General features: G+C 47.8%; 1 protein-coding gene and 1 long non-coding RNA gene across 5 annotated transcripts in view; one reads left to right on the forward strand and one right to left on the reverse strand.

Annotated features, from left to right (window-relative positions):
• The window catches only part of LOC134948824 (uncharacterized), a 218538-nt gene that overhangs the window by 157741 nt on the left and 42081 nt on the right, over positions 1 to 18716 (forward strand). The gene's annotated exons all lie outside the window — the stretch shown is intronic.
• EDA2R (ectodysplasin A2 receptor) overlaps positions 11443 to 18716 on the reverse strand; it is a 272056-nt gene continuing 264782 nt past the window's right edge. For 3 of the 4 annotated variants that reach the window (XM_063937068.1, XM_063937069.1, XM_063937070.1), the window contains one exon: positions 11443 to 12581. In XM_063937068.1, coding sequence (XP_063793138.1) covers positions 12313 to 12581 — 269 coding nt within the window. In that variant the 3' untranslated portion in view covers positions 11443 to 12312. The remainder of the gene's footprint in view (positions 12582 to 18716) is intronic. The other variant, XM_063937071.1, reaches the window with a different exon arrangement.

An 18716-nucleotide genomic window follows, 5' to 3' on the forward strand; every position in this document is an offset into this window, starting at 1 on the left:
GCCGTCAAACGTAGCCGCGGTAAGCCTTGGAACAGACAGGGTCCCTGCTGCAGCAGGTCTTGTCTGAGCGGCAGAGGCCAAGGGTCCTCTGCAAGCATCTCTTGAAGTTCCGGGTACCAAGCTCTTCTTGGCCAATCCGGAACCACGAGTATAGTTTTCACTCCTCGCTTTCTTATTATTCTCAGTACCTTGGGAATGAGAGGCAGAGGAGGAAACACATAAACCGACTGGTACACCCACGGTGTCACTAGAGCGTCCACAGCGATCGCCTGAGGGTCCCTTGACCTGGCGCAATATCTTTTCAACTTTTTGTTGAGGCGGGACGCCATCATGTCCACCTGTGGTCTTTCCCAACGGTCTACCAGCATTTGGAAGACTTCTGGATGAAGTCCCCATTCTCCCGGGTGGAGGTCGTGCCTGCTGAGGAAATCTGCTTCCCAGTTGTCCACTCCCGGAATGAACACTGCTGTCAGTGCCAACACATGATTCTCTGCCCATCGGAGAATCCTTGTGGCTTCTGCCATCGCCATCCTGCTTCTTGTGCCGCCCTGTCTGTTTACATGGGCGACCGCCGTGATGTTGTCTGATTGGATCAGTACCGGCTGGTTCTGAAGCAGGGGCCTTGCTTGGCTTAGGGCATTGTAAATGGCCCTTAGCTCCAGAATATTTATGTGAAGCGAAATCTCCCGATTTGACCACAGTCCTTGGAAATTTCTTCCCTGTGTGACTGCACCCCAGCCCCGAAGGCTGGCATCCGTGGTCACCAGGACCCAGTCCTGTATTCCGAATCTGCGGCCCTCTAGTAGATGAGCCCTCTGCAGCCACCACAGCAGCGACACCCTGGTTCTTGCCGACAGGGTTATCCGCTGTTGCATCTGGAGATGGGACCCGGACCATTTGTCCAACAGGTCCCACTGGAACGTCCTTGCGTGGAACCTTCCGAATGGGATTGCTTCGTACGAAGCTACCATTTTTCCCAGGACTCGGGTGCATTGATGTACCGACACCTGTCCTGGTTTTAGGATGTCTCTGACTAGAGATGACAACTCCTCAGCTTTTTCCACTGGAAGAAACACTCTTTTCTGGTCTGTGTCCAGAATCATTCCCAGGAACAGAAGACGTGTCGTCGGGACCAGCTGTGACTTTGGAATATTGAGAATCCAGCCTTGCTGTTGTAGCACTTCCCGAGAAATTGCTACCCCCACTACCAACTGTTCTTTGGACCTCGCCTTTATCAGGAGATCGTCCAAGTACGGGATAATTAAAACTCCCTTCTTGCGAAGGAGTATCATCATTTCGGCCATTACCTTGGTAAAGACCCTCGGTGCCGTGGATAACCCAAACGGCAGCGTCTGGAACTGATAGTGACAGTCCTGTACCACAAATCTGAGGTACTCCTGGTGCGGAGGGTAAATAGGGACATGCAGGTACGCATCCTTGATGTCCAGGGAGACCATGTAATCCCCCTCGTCCAGGCTCGCAATAACCGCCCTGAGCGATTCCATCTTGAACTTGAACCTTTTGATATAAGTGTTCAAGGCTTTTAAATTTAAGATGGGTCTCACCGAACCGTCCGGTTTCGGTACCACAAACATTGTGGAATAGTAACCCTTTCCCTGTTGAAGGAGGGGTACCTTGACAATCACTTGCTGTGAATATAGTTTTTGAATAGCCACCAACACTGCCTCCCTGGCAGAGGGAGTTGCCGGTAAGGCAGATTTTAGGAAACGGCAGGGGGAGACATCTCGAATTCCAGCCTGTACCCCTGAGACACTACTTGAAGGACCCAGGGATCCACCTGTGAGAGAGCCCACTGTGTGCTGAAATTCCTGAGACGGGCCCCCACCGTACCCGGGTCCGCCTGAGCAGCCCCAGCGTCATGCTGTGGACTTTCCGGACGCAGGGGAGGACTTCTGCTCTTGGGAACTAGCTGTGTGCTGCAGCTTTTTCCCCCTACCTCTGCCCCTCGGCAGAAAGGATGAGCCTCTAGCCCTCTTATTTTTCTGGGGCCGAAAGGACTGTACCTGATAATACGGTGCTTTCTTTTGCTGTGGGGTAGCCTGTGGCAAAAAGGTCGATTTCCCAGCAGTAGCCGTGGAAACGAGGTCTGACAGACCATCCCCAAAAAGTTCCACCCCTTTATAGGGCAAAACTTCCATGTGCCGCTTCGAGTCGGCATCGCCTGACCATTGCCGAGTCCATAACCCCCTTCTGGCGGCAATGGACATAGCGCTTATTTTTGATGCCAGCCGGCAAATATCCCTCTGTGCATCACGCATGTATAAGACGGCGTCTTTTATATGCTCTATCGTCAGCAAAATATTGTCCCTATCTATGGTATCAATGTTATCCGACAGGGAATCTGACCACGCAGCTGCAGCACTGCACATCCAAGCCGATGCAATAGCGGGTCTCAATATAATTCCGGTGTGTGTGTATATAGCTTTAAGGGTATTTTCCTGCTTTCTATCAGCAGGTTCCTTTAGGGCAGCCGTATCTGGAGACGGTAGTGCCACCTTTTTTGATAAGCGTGTCAGCGCTTTATCTACCCTAGGGGGTATTTCCCAACGTGACCTATCCTCTGGCGGGAAAGGGTACGCTGCCAGTAACCGTTTAGAAACTATTAATTTCTTATCTGGGGAAGACCACGCTTCCTCACACACCTCATTTAATTTCTCAGATGCAGGAAAAACTACTGGTAGTTTTTTCTCACCAAACATAATACCCTTTTTTGTGGTACCTGGGGTATTATCAGAAATGTGTAATACATTTTTCATTGCCTCAATCATGTAACGGGTGGACCTATTGGAGGGTACACTAGTCTCATCGTCGTCGACACTGGAGTCGGTATCCGTGTCGACATCTGTATCTGTCATCTGAGGTAGCGGGCGTTTTACAGCCCCTGATGACATTTGAGACGCTTGGACAGGCACAAGCTGAGAAGCCGGCTGTCCTATGTCGTCAAACCTTTTATGTAAGGAGCTGACACTGTCACGTAATTCCTTCCATAAGTCCATCCACACAGGTGTCGACCCCGCAGGGAATGCTCTAACAGAGGACAGGACCCCCAAAAGCCCTTTTGGGAGACAGAGTGAGAGTATGCCAGCACACACCAGAGCGCTATATAATGCAGTGACTAACTGAATTATGTCCCCTATAGCTGCTGTTATATATATATACTGCGCCTAAATTTAGTGCCCCCCTCTCTTTTTTACCCTTTTCTGTAGTGTAGACTGCAGGGGAGAGCCAGGGAGCTTCCTTCCAGCGGAGCTGTGAGGGAGAAATGGCGCCAGTGTGCTGAAGGAGATAGCTCCGCCCCTTTTTCGCGGACTATTCTCCCGCTTTTTTATGGATTCTGGCAGGGGTAATTATCACATATATAGCCTCTGGGGCTATATATTGTGGTATTTTTGCCAGCCAAGGTGTTTTTATTGCTGCTCAGGGCGCCCCCCCCTAGCGCCCTGCACCCTCAGTGACCGGAGTGTGAAGTGTGTATGAGGAGCAATGGCGCACAGCTGCAGTGCTGTGCGCTACCTTGGTGAAGACTGATGTCTTCTGCCGCCGATTTTCCGGACCTCTTCTTGCTTCTGGCTCTGTAAGGGGGACGGCGGCGCGGCTCCGGGACCGAACACCAAGGCCAGTTCCATGCGGTCGATCCCTCTGGAGCTAATGGTGTCCAGTAGCCTAAGAAGCCCAAGCTAGCTGCAAGCAGGTAGGTTCGCTTCTTCTCCCCTTAGTCCCCATGGTCCTTTCGGAGTTCCCAGCATCCACTAGGACGTCAGAGAAAATAAGATTTTACTCACCGGTAAATCTATTTCTCGTAGTCCGTAGTGGATGCTGGGCGCCAGTCTCCTGCGGAGCCGCTATTCCCCATGGTCCTTTTGGAGTTCCCAGCATCCACTAGGACGTCAGAGAAATAGGATTTTGATAACCTACCCGTAAATCCTTTTCTCCTAATCCGTAGAGGATGCTGGGGACGACATCAAGACCATGGCATATAGACGGGATCCGCAGGAGACATGGGCACTCTAAAGACTTTTCATTGGGTGTGAACTGGCTCCTCCCTCTATGCCCCTCCTCCAGAACTCAGTTGTAGGAACTGTGCCCAGGGAGACTGACATTTCGAGGAAAGGAATTACTTAACTAGTGGTGAGATATCTACCAACTCACACCCTCAACCATGCCGCACACATGGCATTCAACATAACACACGCCAACAGGCATGAACCAATTGCAGCAACATGCTGCAACCAAGATAATACAACTTGTGTAACTTTAATAACTAAACTGCAGGTAAAGTACGCACTGGGACAGGCGCCCAGCATCCTCTACGGACTAGGAGAAAAGGATTTACCGGTAGGTTATCAAAATCCTATTTTCTCATACGTCCTAGAGGATGCTGGGGACGACATCAAGATCATGGGGTCTATACCAAAGCTCCAATACGAGCGGGAGAGTGTGGATGACCCTGCAGCACCGATTGACTAAACTTGAGGTCCTCATCGGCCAAGGTGTCAAACTTGTAGAACTTAGCAAATGTGTTTGAACCTGACCAAGTAGCTGCTCGGCAAAGTTGTAATGCCGAGATCCCCCGGGGAACCGCCCAGGATGAGCCCACCTTCCTAGTGGAGTGGGCCTTTACTGATTTAGGATGCGGCAGTCCAGCCGCAGAATGCGCCAGCTGAATTGTGCTATGAGCTTGCTGAATCGTATTTCTAATCCAACGTGCAATAGTCTGCTTGGAAGCAAGACAGCCAATCTTGTTGTGATCATACAGGACAAATAGAGTCTCTGTTTTCCGTATACGAGCCGTTCTAGCAACATAGATTTTCAAAGCTCTAACCACATCTAGAGATTGTGACTCAGTGAATGTGTCAGTAATTACTGGCACAACAATAGGTTGGTTTATGTGGAAAGATGAAATCACCTTCGGAAGAAAATGTTGACGAGTCCTCAACTCTGCCCTATCTTCATGGCTGAGAAATTTCAACTCTATCTTTTGTAGAGGCTCAAACCAATCCGATTGAAGAAACTGCAATACCACGTTAAGGTCCCATGGTGCCACTGGAGGCACGAATGGAGGCTGGATGTGCAGAACCCCTTTCACAAAGGTCTGAACCTCTGGAAGAGAGGCCAATTGTTTCTGGAAGAACACTGACAAGGCCGAAATCTGGACCTTGATTGATGCCAATCGGAGGCCCGCCTCCACACTATCCTGCAAAAAAATGGAGAAAACGTCCTAAATTAAACTCTTCCGTAGGAGCTTTCTTGGATTCACACCAAGATACATATTTTCTCCAAATACGGTGATAATGTTTCGACGTTACCCCCTTTCTGGCCTGAATAAGGGTGGGCATGACCTCCTCGGGAATACCTTTCTTGGCCAGGATGCGGCGCTCAACAGCCATTCCGTCAAAAGTAGCCGCGGTAAGTCTTGGTACACACGCGGCCCCTGCTGCAGCAGGTCCTCTCGAGGAGGAAGAGGCCGAGGATCTCCTATGAGCAACTGCTGAAGATCTGGGTACCAAGCCCTCCTTGGCCAGTCTGGGACAAAGAAGATTGCTCGAACCCTTGTTTTTCTTATGATTCTGAGTACTTTTGGGATCAGCGGAAGTGGAGGGAAGACATACACTGACGGAAACACCAACTGGGTCACCAGTGCATCCACTGCTACTGCTTGAGGGTCTCTCAACCTGGAACAGTATCTCTGAAGCTTCTTGTTGAGACAAGACGCCATCATGTCTATTTGAGGAACTCCCCAAAGACTTGTCACCTCTGCGAAGACTTCTTGGTGGAGGCCCCACTCTCCTGGATGGAGATTGTGTCTGCTGAGGAAGTCTGCTTCCCAGTTGTCTACTCCCGGAATGAATATTGCCAACAGAGCTTGTAGATGTTTTTCTGCCCAGCGGAGGATTTTTGTCGCCTCTGCCATTGCCGCTCTGCTTTTCGTTCCGCCCTGCCTGTTTATGTATGCGACTGCTGTTACATTGTCCGCCTGGATCTGCACGGGACGGTCTTGAAGATGTACCGCTTGTTGAAGGCCGTTGTAAATGGCTCTTAGATCCAGAACGTTTATGTGAAGGCAGGCTTCCTGTTGTGACCAACGTTCCTGGAAGTTTTCTCCCTGAGAGACTGCTCTCCAGCCTCGGAGACTTGCATCCGTGGTTACCAGGACCCAGTCCTGAATCCCGAACCTGCGTCACTCTAGTAGGTGAGAGCTGTGTAACCACCACAGGAGCGAAATCCTGGTTTTTGACGACAGGATTATCTTTCTGTGCATGTGTAGGTGTGACCCCGACCACTTGTCCAACAGGTCCCACTGGAATACTCTGGCATGGAACCTGCCAAACTGTATGGCCTCGTAGGCCACCACCATCTTCCCCAACAACCGAATGCACTGATGGATCGACACTGATGGTTTCAATATCTGTTTTACCATTTTCTGGATTTCCAGAGCCTTTTCCAGCGGAAGAAATACTCTCTGAACTTCTGTGTCCAGAATCATCCCGAGGAAAGACAACCTTGTCGTCGGTTCCAACTGTGACTTTGGGTAATTTATGATCCACCCGTATTGTTGGAGTATTGACAGAGAGAGTGATATGTTTTGTAACAACTGCTCCCTGGATCTCGCCTTTATCAGGAGGTCGTCCAGAAAAGGAATTATATTGACTCCTTTCTGACAGAGAACTATCATCTCTGCCATCACCTTGGTGAATACCCTCGGCGCCGTGGAGAAACCAAAAGGTAACGTCTGGAATTGGTAAGGGAAATCCTGAACCACGAATCTCAGAAAAACCTGGTGAGGAGGATAAATGGGAACATGCAGGTAAGCATCCTTTATGTCCTCCGACACTAAGTAGTCCCCCTCGTCCAGACTGGCAATCACTGCCCGAAGTGATTCCATCTTGAACTTGAACCTTTTTAGGTAACCATTCAGATCCTTTAGATTTAGGATCGGTCTGACCGAGCCGTCCGGCTTCGGAACCACAAAGAGGCTTGAATAAAAACCTCTCCCTTGTTGTGACAAATGTACCAGCACTATGATCTGGTCTTGACATAATTTTTGGATTGCCGCTGTTACTGCTTCTCTCTCTGGCGGAGAAACTGGCAAGGTCGATTTGAAAAATCGGCATGGGGGAACGTCTTGAAACTCCACCTTGTACCCCTGGGATACTATTTGCAACACCCAGGGATCCAGGCCAGACAGAATCCAATCCTGGCTGAAGAGTCTGAGACGTGCCCCCACCCGAGCGGCCTCCCGCTAGGGGGCCCCGCGTCATGCTGGGGGTTTGGCAGAAGTAGGGGTAGACTTCTGCTCTTGGGAACCTGGAGCCGCTGTGGTCTTCTTTCCCCTTCCTGCAAAGAAGGGGGAACCTCTCGTCTTTTTGTATTTATTGGGCCGAAAGGACTGCATTTGCGGGTGACAGGTCTTTTTTGCCGGTGCAGGCGCAGAGGGCAAAAATGTCGACTTACCTGCGGTAGCCGTCGAGACTAACGCATCCAGGCCATCGCCAAATAAGGCCTCACCTTTATATGGGAGAGCCTCCATGTTTCTTTTGGAATCTGCATCCGCGTTCCACTGGCGAATCCACAATGCCCGCCTAGCCGATACTGCCATGGTGGCGGCTTGTGAACTCAAGAGTCCAATATCCTTCATTGATTCCAGCATGTAGGCGGCAGCGTCTTTGATATTCCCTAACTTAAGGAGTATCTCATCTTTATCAATCGTGTCAATTTCTGATGACACGCTTTCTGACCATTTTTCAACCTGGAAAGTGCACTGTCTAACACAGGGGATGACTCCCACTTTTCCTCAGCCGGGAAAGGGTAAGCTATTTGAATCCTTTTGGGAATACGAAATCTTTTATCAGGATTCACCCATATCTCTTCAAACAGAGCATTTAGTTTGTGTGAAGGGGGGAACGTGACTTTGGACTTCTTTTCCTTGCATAAATACGCCTTCTCCTGAGGTACAGGAGTGGTTTCTGTAACCTCCAACACGTCCCTTATAGCCACAATCATATATTGTATATTTTTTGCCAATTTATGATCTATCTCCCTGGATTCACTATCGTCGACACAAGAGTCAGACTCCGTGTCGGTATCAGTGTTTACAACATAAGCAAATGGTCTCTTATGTGATCCAGAGGGGCCGCACGCATAAGGAATAACAGCATCCTGAAAAATCACATCTTCCACAGATTTTCTCCAGCATGCAGCCTTAGATTCAGACTTATCTAATCTACGGTTAATCAGATGCATACTGTCACGTATCTCTTTCACCCATGCAGGCTCTTGGTGTGCCGGTAGCGCCACCACATTACAACTCTGTGTCCCTAAAATGGCTTCCTCCGGGGAGGAACTCCCTGCCTCAGACATGCCTCACACGTGTACAGCACACCAACAGACACACTAGGACTTATTTTGGGGACAGACCCACAGTAAAATCTGTCAGAGGGACACAGGATAGGAGCAGCCAGTTCACAATCCCAGCGCCAGTATTCCCTGTGGACACAGTATGTCCACAGCCTAACAGCTTTGTTTAAATAGTAATATACACTATCAAATGCACCACAATTGCTTTGTGCCCCCCCCCTTAATAGCACCCTGTACTTGTCAGAAGTGAAGGAGAGGACCTGCGTGTTCTCTGCAGCCTGAGAAGAGAAAATGGCGCTGAGTAGTGTGCTGGCTACCTGAGGAAGAAGCTCCGCCCCCGCAATGGCGCATCCTTACATTCATACAAACACTGTAATATTTATACTGGCGGGGTAGGGCTGTGCCAGCGGCAACTTATGCCACCTTTTAGCCAGTTTGAGGTATATTTCTTGCTGCTCAGGGCATCCCCCCCCCGCGCCCTGCACCCTATAGTGCTTGTGTGTGTGGGCAGCAATGGCGCGCTGTGCTCCCGCCAGCCGCGCCACACCTCAGCCGTCACTTACTTGTTAGAAGATCATTCTTCTTATACTCACCTGTCTTCTGGCTGTGAGGGGGGTTATGGCGTGCTGTGGGAGTGAGCATCTAGACACAGCTAGCGTTCAGTTCCCTTCAGGAGCTAATGGTGTCCTGTCAGCCAGAAGCAGAGCCATGAAACTCTGAGGAGGTTGGTTCTGCTTCTGCCCCCTCAGTCCCACGAAGCAGGGAGTCTGATGCCAGCAGATCTCCCTGAAAATAAAAAACCTAAGTCTTTTCAGAGAAACTCAGTAGAGGTCCTCAGAGTGCATCCAGTCGACCTGGGCACATTTCTAAAACTGAGGTCTGGAGGAGGGGCATAGAGGGAGGAGCCAGTTCACACCCAATGAAAAGTCTTTAGAGTGCCCATGTCTCCTGCGGATCCCGTCTATACCCCATGGTCTCGATGTCGTCCCCAGCATCCTCTAGGACGTATGAGAAAATAGTTTAAAATGCATCATTAATATATTATGAACCTTGTTTGTACGTATAAAAGAAAATATCACCATACACAATATTCTGTATTATGCACAGTGTATACATACTCTGTCAGCCGTGACATGTCCATGGATTATATTTATTACATTAGTAACAATGCAAACATCATTTTTAAATACTGACACTATGAACTCATAACAGCTAACAAAACTTTGTAAAAAGTCATATGGATCTAACATTTTTCCATTCCCTGTGTTCTTTACCATATGATACAATATTTTATGTTAACACCATAAATTAAATTACCTATAATCAAATGGCTCCAATGTTTTGGCATAATACAGATTCATTAATACAGGAGAAAAACATGATTTATAAAACTGTGGGACACACCAAATACACAAACAAGTATATCACTCAGTAGAATACAAAGTGAATTAACACACTATTCAAAACACTATTTTTGCTGTAAAGACATTGATTATGATAATTACAATCACAGCTACAATTAATCTGGTTACTACCAGACAGAAATGTTCTCTAACCCTTTAACATCAATTTGGTCACTAACATACTGAATAGAAGTCGAACTGTTGAAATTTCAAGTGTAGAATAATTCCTAACCAGCAATGGCACCATGTGCTCAGTAACCACATACACATCTAGTAAATGGGAATAAAGTAAAAGGTCAATAACACACAATTATACTCAAATTATACTCATAATAAAGTATATATATATATATATATATATATATATATATATATATATCTATCCACACAGTATTTAAGGTGACTGGAGTCCTAGCTTGTTGCTAACATTACTGATATATTCTCACTGGTAACTTGCCCCCTGCTGGGTGGTGGTAGGGTTACAATATACTGTATAATACAATATATACTAGAGATAAAAAATCTCTAGTTGTCCTAAGGCTTGGTGGTCTGTAATTATATACTCTACCTTTGAATTTAAATATTCCACAGTGGATTTTGAAACATGGTTCATTTTAGTGGTTCATCCCAATCTTGCTGCTATTCTTTTTGTTAACTCCAGAGGGTAAATTTACTAAAATGGGAGTTCTATTTAAGATGGCCATAGCAACCAATCAGATTTTACTTCTCATTTATCTAGCACCTTCTAGAAGATAATACCTGGAATCTGATTGGTTGCTATGGGCAACATCCCATCTTAAATAGAACTCCCATTTTAGTAAATATACCCTCAGCTCTCTGATGCCACAGCATACACATCCTACCAGGCTTGGACTGGCCCACAGGGGTACAGGAGAAACCACTGGTGGGCCCTACTGCCTGGGGTCCCACCTTCTGCTCTAAGGATCAGGTTCCAGACTGTGCACTTGAATTATACATTATACATATGTTTACCTTATACTGGACTATGGTGTATTTTCTACAGTGCATTGCTGTTATTAATCTGGTACATTTCCACCTCTGTAGCACGGGTCGCAGCATATTGCCGGGTTGATGACGCTGCTGATGACGCGGCAGGGGCGGTGCTGGGAGATCACATGATCTCCTAGCCCCGCCCTCCCATACACTGTGAACGGGAGCACACTAGACAGCTTACTGGGTTGAACACGTGTTCAACCCGGCTAGCTACCCCGGTAGGATACCTGGATCACTTGATCCGGGAATCTGCAGGGGGACCCTTTTCCACTAGGGAAAAACACGGGTAAATGCGTGCCCCCGCACATTTACCCGTGTTTAAAAAGCTAGTGGAAAAGGGGTACTACTCTCACTGCAATGTATTACTCCAGCCAACCTAAGAAAAGGTTTTTGGTACAAATATACATGTACTTTTCAATGGGGTTGTGTTGATGTCATTTGTATCATCTACACTAATAACAGTTGAAGTTACATCAATCAAACTAGACTGAAAGTATCTACAGACGTGTCCTCATTTACTGGCGCTCCAGTTGCGCCGAACAATTTCTCTCAGTGCACCAGATCATGGCAGCTCGCCCATGCCCAGCTTCTTTAAAGCTCGAAATATGCATCTTATTCACACAAATAAAACAATGGGAGGCGTCAAAACTACTTTGAAAGATTGAACTGATCTATTTAATGTGAAACATTTGTATATCTGTGAGCAAACGAGTCTGAATCTGATTACATAGTGGTATGATGCAGCTTCTTCTCAAGCCAACTCCTGTTGTGCTTCATCTGTGACTTTGTATATTTTTAAAACTAATTCCTGTGTGGTTAAAGTCGCAGCACAGAGTTTAGAGTGCACCTTCAGCTGTGTTTCGCTGCGTTGCAATGTGAATAAGACTTCAAATGTGAAGAAAGAGACGCTACACATATCAGTAGGTCAATCATGCCGGGTGTCCCGCCTCATATGGTGTATGAGGTCACATCTGTAAGTGTCTGATTTCATAACTTATATGATCAATATTCCCTTTATGTACACTATGCAGTTGGATAATTAATATGCATATTAACAAAACAAAAATAACACACCAGTCCAGATGATGGAGAAGGCTGGCCACCATCTCACAGCAGGACAAAGCCTATATTTGCTGCTGCTAATTAATGGGCATCAAAGTGCATGACTGGACATACTGTAGAAAATAACAACGATGAATACTTCAAACAGAAAATCCCTTAATGCTTTTGGATCCACTTCAGGAATAGTATTTCGGTGTTCTAATATCCTCTGACTAAGGTCAACAGCACAGTTAAAACATCCTGCTCACTGGGATGTTGCCTGGTGCTTCTCAATCAGATATATCTCCACATCTTCTGCATGACCATGAAGGCTCAGTATCAGTAGTGGTGTAGTAATAATGTAAGATGAATCAGCCTTCAAACATAATGTAGATCTCACAAAGAATGAAGCCGATTGTCTGTGCCCTGATGCTAATCACACATGGTGATATTACTGCAAGTTTACAAGTACAGAAAGCTACTGGCTGAAATGTGTACAAATTAAGATTAAGGCGTCTGCGCACTCTAGTCTCTGTAAAGTCTGCACCAGGTGGAGCAGTGTGCAGGAGATGCTGCTAGACAGATGAGCATGCAATGCTTTAAACCCTTGCATGCAATCTATGAGCTGGGGCTGTACCCCTAACGCGACTCCAACGTCCCTGAAATCCTTCTGTCCGGGTGTGGTGTTATCCAGTTTAAGTGAAAGTAACATAACCAAGGAATCTGGGATTTCTGAGATGGGGAGACCTGGAGAAAAGAGTTATATTTTGTTAGAGACAATCATTACAAAGCTGAATTTTATTATATAGCCTGTATATACAATGACTGGTAATGCATTTACGATACTAGAACTTGCAATTAAAAGAAAAAACAAAACAAAAACGTAAAACCACTGAAATATTTAGTATTCTTCAAAGAGAAAAAGAATTGTAATTTAAGTATACAAAACAATAAGGGCCTGATGTAGAATGAGCACTATGCCAGATTGCATAATGCATCTTGAGTGAAATTTCTTTGTGTCTGCCTAGGAAACCGATGTGCAGGGTTAAAGCGAGCTGTAACGGGGCGGAACTGCATTCCGTCAGTTCCACTTGGAGACGGAACGCAGTTCCGCCTCCTCCAGCTCACCTATCCCGGCTATGTGTCCCCATCGCTGGAGGGAGATGACGGGCACCCGCTGAGATTGTGTTACCAGCGGGCGCCTGTCTCCCTCTCTACAGTTTGCATAAATGTATCCAGATGCAGGCAGGGGATCAGTATGAAATACAGACGGTCGGGATGCCGGCCGTCAGTATGCACACAACGGCATCCCGGCTGTCAGTATGCCAGCACACGCCACAGGTTCTATTACCACTCTATGGATGAGGTGGACACCCACTAAAGGGAATAGCCGCTGTGAGTCGAGATTCAGGCTGGCGGCATTGTCAGCACTCTGGATTTCGGCGTCAGTATCCTGATCACCGGGATCCCGGCTGCCAGCAATTTAACTGCATCCCGGAGGCAGTTATTCAGATGCATATACAGCACATCTGAGGAAGCCATATTATTTGCAGGAGGTAAGCAGCAAGTGCAAATGGACTGACGATGATAACTACTGCTTGTGATTGATTACAACTGCACTGCTGAAGCTGATAGGCAGGGCCATCTTAACATACAGGCACACTGAGCATCTGCCGAGGACCCCACAATTATAAGAGCCTTCGAGAAGGGCTGGGAGGTGGTCACACAATCAGAGCAGCAAGGCACCATTCTATACCTGCCTGATTGGTGGAAGACTGTAGCTATCCACAAATCAGAGTGCTGACATCCATTCACTGTACTGAAGCACGTGGAGAGACAGTGCAGGACCGCAGGAGTAGCATGTTATGATTTTTTTACATTTGGTTCCTGTGAATGGGTGTGTAGGCGCCCCAGTGCATTCCTTTGACCAGGCCCTACAATGCTGTTAAGATGGCACTGCTGATAGGTGTTTTTTTTTTCTCTAACGTCCTAGTGGATATTGGGGATCTGTAGTTTAGTACCATGGAGTATAGATCGGGTCCACTGGAGCCTGGCACTTTAAAACATTTATTGTGTGTATGTGTGTGCTGGCTCCTCCCCTCCTTGCCCCTCCCACCAGACCAAGTTTAGAAAAATGTATCCAAGGAGCCGTGTGCACTTCTCTGGAGCTCCAGAGAGTTTCCTTTCATTTTTGTTTTAGTTTATTGTTTTCAGGTAGTCCTGGTTGGAAACCAGGCTACCTGCTTCGTGGGACTTAGAGGGGGGGACCAAACCAACCTCCTGAGGGTTAATGGTTCAAAATCCCAGCTGACAGGGAACTGAGCTCCTGAGGTGATGATAACACATTGTTAGTATGTGTGCCCACGCCAGCAGCTAGCTGCCACCCTCTAACAGATGCTGAAGATCGCGGTGTGGTGAGTGTTACACTGGGGTCCCAGTTAGCGGCTCCCCAGTGCAGTTTGGCGGCAGGCCACGCGGAGGTCACGGGCCACGAGCTGCGGTGCCCGCCGCGGACAAAACTGGCTCAGGGCTCATGCCCCGCAGTGCTCACTGCCCCTTAGGGCTTGTCTGTACTGTCATCCATATAAATTTTATACAGGGCCAGTATAATGTGACGGACCACGTGCCATTGCAAGGGGAGTGGTACCAGAGGCAGGAAGGCGCCATTTCCTGCTGCTGCGGATCATCAAGGCTGCATGCGCGCTGCTCCTCCTCCATGGACCCACGCTGTTACAGACTGTGTACTGGTACCAGGGGGTCACAGCAGGGGGGAGCACATCAGCGGTAGCGCCACTGCACATTTATCAGGTTATACATATTATTTCACACACTGTGCTACTGTGTTCTGTGTGCTGGTCTCCGCTCCTCAGTGTCACTCCAGGGGCTCTCTATAGCCTGTGTGGGGGTGTTTTACAGTAAGCTGCGCTATTTTACTTTATTTAAAGATGTCTGTGGACATGGTTATGTCTGCTGCTTGTAACTCTACCCCTTCATCAGCGGGGTCTCTCATGTGTGAACAGTGCTCCTTGTCTCCTCAGGGACTTAGTTCACAGGCACCTGACTGGCTGGATAATTTTAAAAGCATGATTCAGAATGTTCATTCAGAATTAGCTGCAGCAAAAAAGGAGAGACAGGTGTTAAAACAGTCTATTGATGGTATGGCAAAAGCAGCAGATATCAGAAAGGCTTCTCAGCCCCCTTTGTTGGTTTCACATAATGTTAGACCAAAGACCTCAGTCACCTTTCCTGTGTCTAAAGAATTAAATTATTTGGCCAAGGAGGCATGGTTAAACCCTGATAAGAAATTTAAGATTCCTCAGAGGTTTTTAGCTACTTTTCTCCTTCCGGCTGAGGACAGGAAGGTATGGGAAAATCCCCCGTCAGTTGATCCGTCTGTATCCAGACTGTTTAAGAAATTGGTACTGCCGGTGCCAGGGGCTATATCCCTAAAAGAGCCGGCTGACCGTAAAATTAAGACCACTCTCAAGGCAATGTATATGGCAGCGGGCGTAACACAGCGCCCCACAATAGTTTGCGGGTGTATTTCCAGGTCAAGTGGTCCAATAATATTATTTATGGATTAGACAAACTGCCGCAGGATGAGGTCCTTACTCTGCTGCAACACATACAGGATGCTACAAATTTTATTATCAATGCTATAAAGGAATTGTGTAAGTTAAATGGCCGCACTACTGCTATGGCAGCTTCGGCACCCAGAGCTCTGTGGTTGTGTCAGTGGTCAGTGGATGCTGATTCAAAAAAGGTTGTAGAAAATCTTTCCTTTACAGGTGATGCCTTGTTTGGGACGAATTGAATAAATGGATTTAGAAGGCAACGGTGGGTAAGTTTACCTATCTGCCGTCGGCTGCGCCACCTCCTAGACGTTCTTACACAGAACCCTCCTTGCAGTCCTTTCGTGTGGCAAGATTCAGAGGCAGAAGCCGGGGAGTCTCCACCACCCCGAGAGGATCTCATGGTAAGTCCCGTAAACCTGCAACTGCTGCATCCCTGGACCAGACCACCGGATCCCCTGCCGCTAAGCCTTCCGCGTGACGGTTGGCCCCAGCAGCAAGGCGACTTTCAGGTGGGTACTCGCTTTCAACACTTCGCCCACGTGTGGGCGGAGTCCTGCCGGGATCCTTGGGTGGGGGTGGGTGGTCTCATTTCCCAGGGATACAAGGCTGGAATTTCAAACACTTTCTCCTCCCAGATTCTTCAAATCGGGTTTATCGGTTTTGTCCGCTGCAAAAGTTACCTTGCAAGAGGCAATTCAAAAACTTTTGCGGACAGGGGTGGTGGTTCCAGTACCTACTCCATTAAACAATAGGGGTTTTGACTTCCTTATCTGCGAGTGTTCAAATTCAAGATGGAATCCCTGTGGGCAGTGGTGTCCGGTCTGGAGGAGGGGGAATTCTTGGTATCCCTGGATGTCAAGGATGCTTACCTACACATTCGCATGTGGCCCCCTCATCAGGCTTACCTCAGGTTCGCTGTCTTGGATGACCACTTCCAGTTTCAGGCCTTGCCCTTTGGCCTGTCCACTGCTCCGAGAGTCTTCACCAAAGTCATGGCAGAGATGATGCTGCAGCTGCGCATGATGGGAGTCAACATAGTTCCCTACTTGGACGATCTCCTGATAAAGGCTATGTCCAGGGAGCTTCTATTGCACAGCATCGATCTGACGACTCGCCTACTTACGGATCATGGGTGGATTCTACATTTCCAGAAATCTCACCTGGAACGAACCCAATGTCTCCAATTCCTGGAAATGATACTGGATATGGTGTCTCAAAAGGTATTTCTCCCGAAGGACAAAGCCTTGGCCATCCAGGCTTTGGTCGGCTCAGTGCTCCGTCCTCGCAAGGTGTCCATACATCTTTGCATACGTTTTGCTGGGCAAGATGGTTGCTGCTTACAAGGCAATCCAATACGGCAGATTTTATGCCCGGCCTTTTCAGCTGGATCTGCTGGACAAATGGTCAGGGTCTCACCTTCACATGCACCAGGAAGTAACCTTATCTCCGAAAGCCCAGATTTCTCTGTTATGGTGGCTACAAGTTCCTCACCTGGTAGAAGCAGGAACTTCAATATCCAATCATGGATTCTACAGACAATGGATGCCAGCCTCCGGGATTTTGGGGCTGTGACCCAAGGGGCTCAGTTCCAGGGGATATGGTCAAGTAAGGAATCTGCTCTGCCGATAAACGTCATGGAACTCAGGGCAATTTACAATGACCTTCTGCAAGCTTCCCATTTCCTGAGGGATCGGGCGATCCAGGTTCAATTGGATAACGCCACGGCGGTGGCGTACATAAACTGACAAGGGGGAACAAGAAGCACAGCGAGAAGTGTCAAAAATCCTCCTCTGGGTGGAGGCCAACACAAGGGCCATCTCAGGCATATTCATTCCAGGAGTGAACAACTGGGAAGCAGACTTCCTCAGCGGACACGACCTCCATCCGGGGAAATAGGGCCTACATCCCCAGGTGTTTTAACAATTAATTCACCGCTGGGGGTGTCCGCAGATAGACCTGATGGCTTCTCGTCTCAACAAGAAGCTATGCCATTACTGTTCCAGAACGAGGGATCCGCAGACTGTAGCAGTGGAGGCGGTGACGACGCCTTGGACGTACCAGTTTGTGTACCTATTCCCTCCTCTACCGTTAATCCCAAGGGTTCTAAAAAGACTAAGAAGGGAAAGCGTTCTAGCAATTCTAATTGCCCCGGATTGGTCTCGATGGGCGTGATACTAGGACCTCCTAACCATGGCTCTGGAGGATCCCTGGCCTCTACTGCTCCAACAGGATCTTCTTTAACAAGGTCCGTTCGTCTATCCAGACTTACAGCGGCTACGTTTTACAGCTTGGAAGTTGAGAGGGAGATTCTACCAAGAAAAGGTCTTCCTTCCAGGGTTATTTCCACCATGGTCCAAGTCAGGAAGATGGTGACGTCAAAACACTATCATCGTATCTGGAAAAAATAGGATTTTAATTACCTACCAGTAAATCTTTTTCTCGTAGGCCGTAGAGGATGCTGGGGTCCACATTAGAACCATGGGGTTCTAATGTGGAACCCATGGTTCTAATGTGGAGCCACTGGCACTTTAAGAGTTTAATAGTATGGACTGGCTACTCCCTCTATGCCCCTCCTACCAGACTCAGTCTAGAAACTGTGCCCGAGGAGACGGACATCTTCGAGAGAAGGATTTTACACAGATAGTGGCGAGATTCACATCAGCTCACACATACAAGGTAAACCAAGCTAACTAGCATGAAAACTCAGCAACAGCTGAATAACATTACAAAACCAAGTAATAACGCAGTACTTAACAAAGAACAATGTAGTACTGAACCAAGTAACCACTGCAGGATAACGAAGCACTGGGAGGGCACCCAGCATCCTCTGCGGACTATGAGAAAAGGATTTACCGGTAGGTAATTAAAATCCTATTTTTTCTTACGTCCTACAGGTTGCTGGGGTCCACATTAGTACCATGGGGATGTATCAAAGATCCCAGATCGGGAGGGAGAGCGCAGAGGCTCCTGCAGAACTGATTGACCAAATTTTAGGTCCTCAGAGGCCAAAGTACCGAACTTGTAGAACTTAGCAAACGTGTTCGACCCAGACCAATTAGCCGCTTAGCAAAGCTATAAAGCCGAGGCACCCCGGGCAGCCGCCAAGGAAGAACCCACTTTACGAGTAGTGTGGGCTTTAATAGATTTTGGACACGGCAATCCTGCCATAGAATTCGCATGCTGGATAGTGAACCTGATCCAGCGAGAGATCGTATGGCTTAGAAGCAAGACACCCAATTTTCTTGGGATCATACAGGACAAACAGAGAGTCCGATTTTCTGTGATGAGCAGTTCTCTTCACATCAAT

This window comes from Pseudophryne corroboree, chromosome 8, assembly GCF_028390025.1.
Source record: "Pseudophryne corroboree isolate aPseCor3 chromosome 8, aPseCor3.hap2, whole genome shotgun sequence".
In the NCBI taxonomy this organism is placed as follows: Eukaryota; Metazoa; Chordata; class Amphibia; order Anura; family Myobatrachidae; genus Pseudophryne; species Pseudophryne corroboree.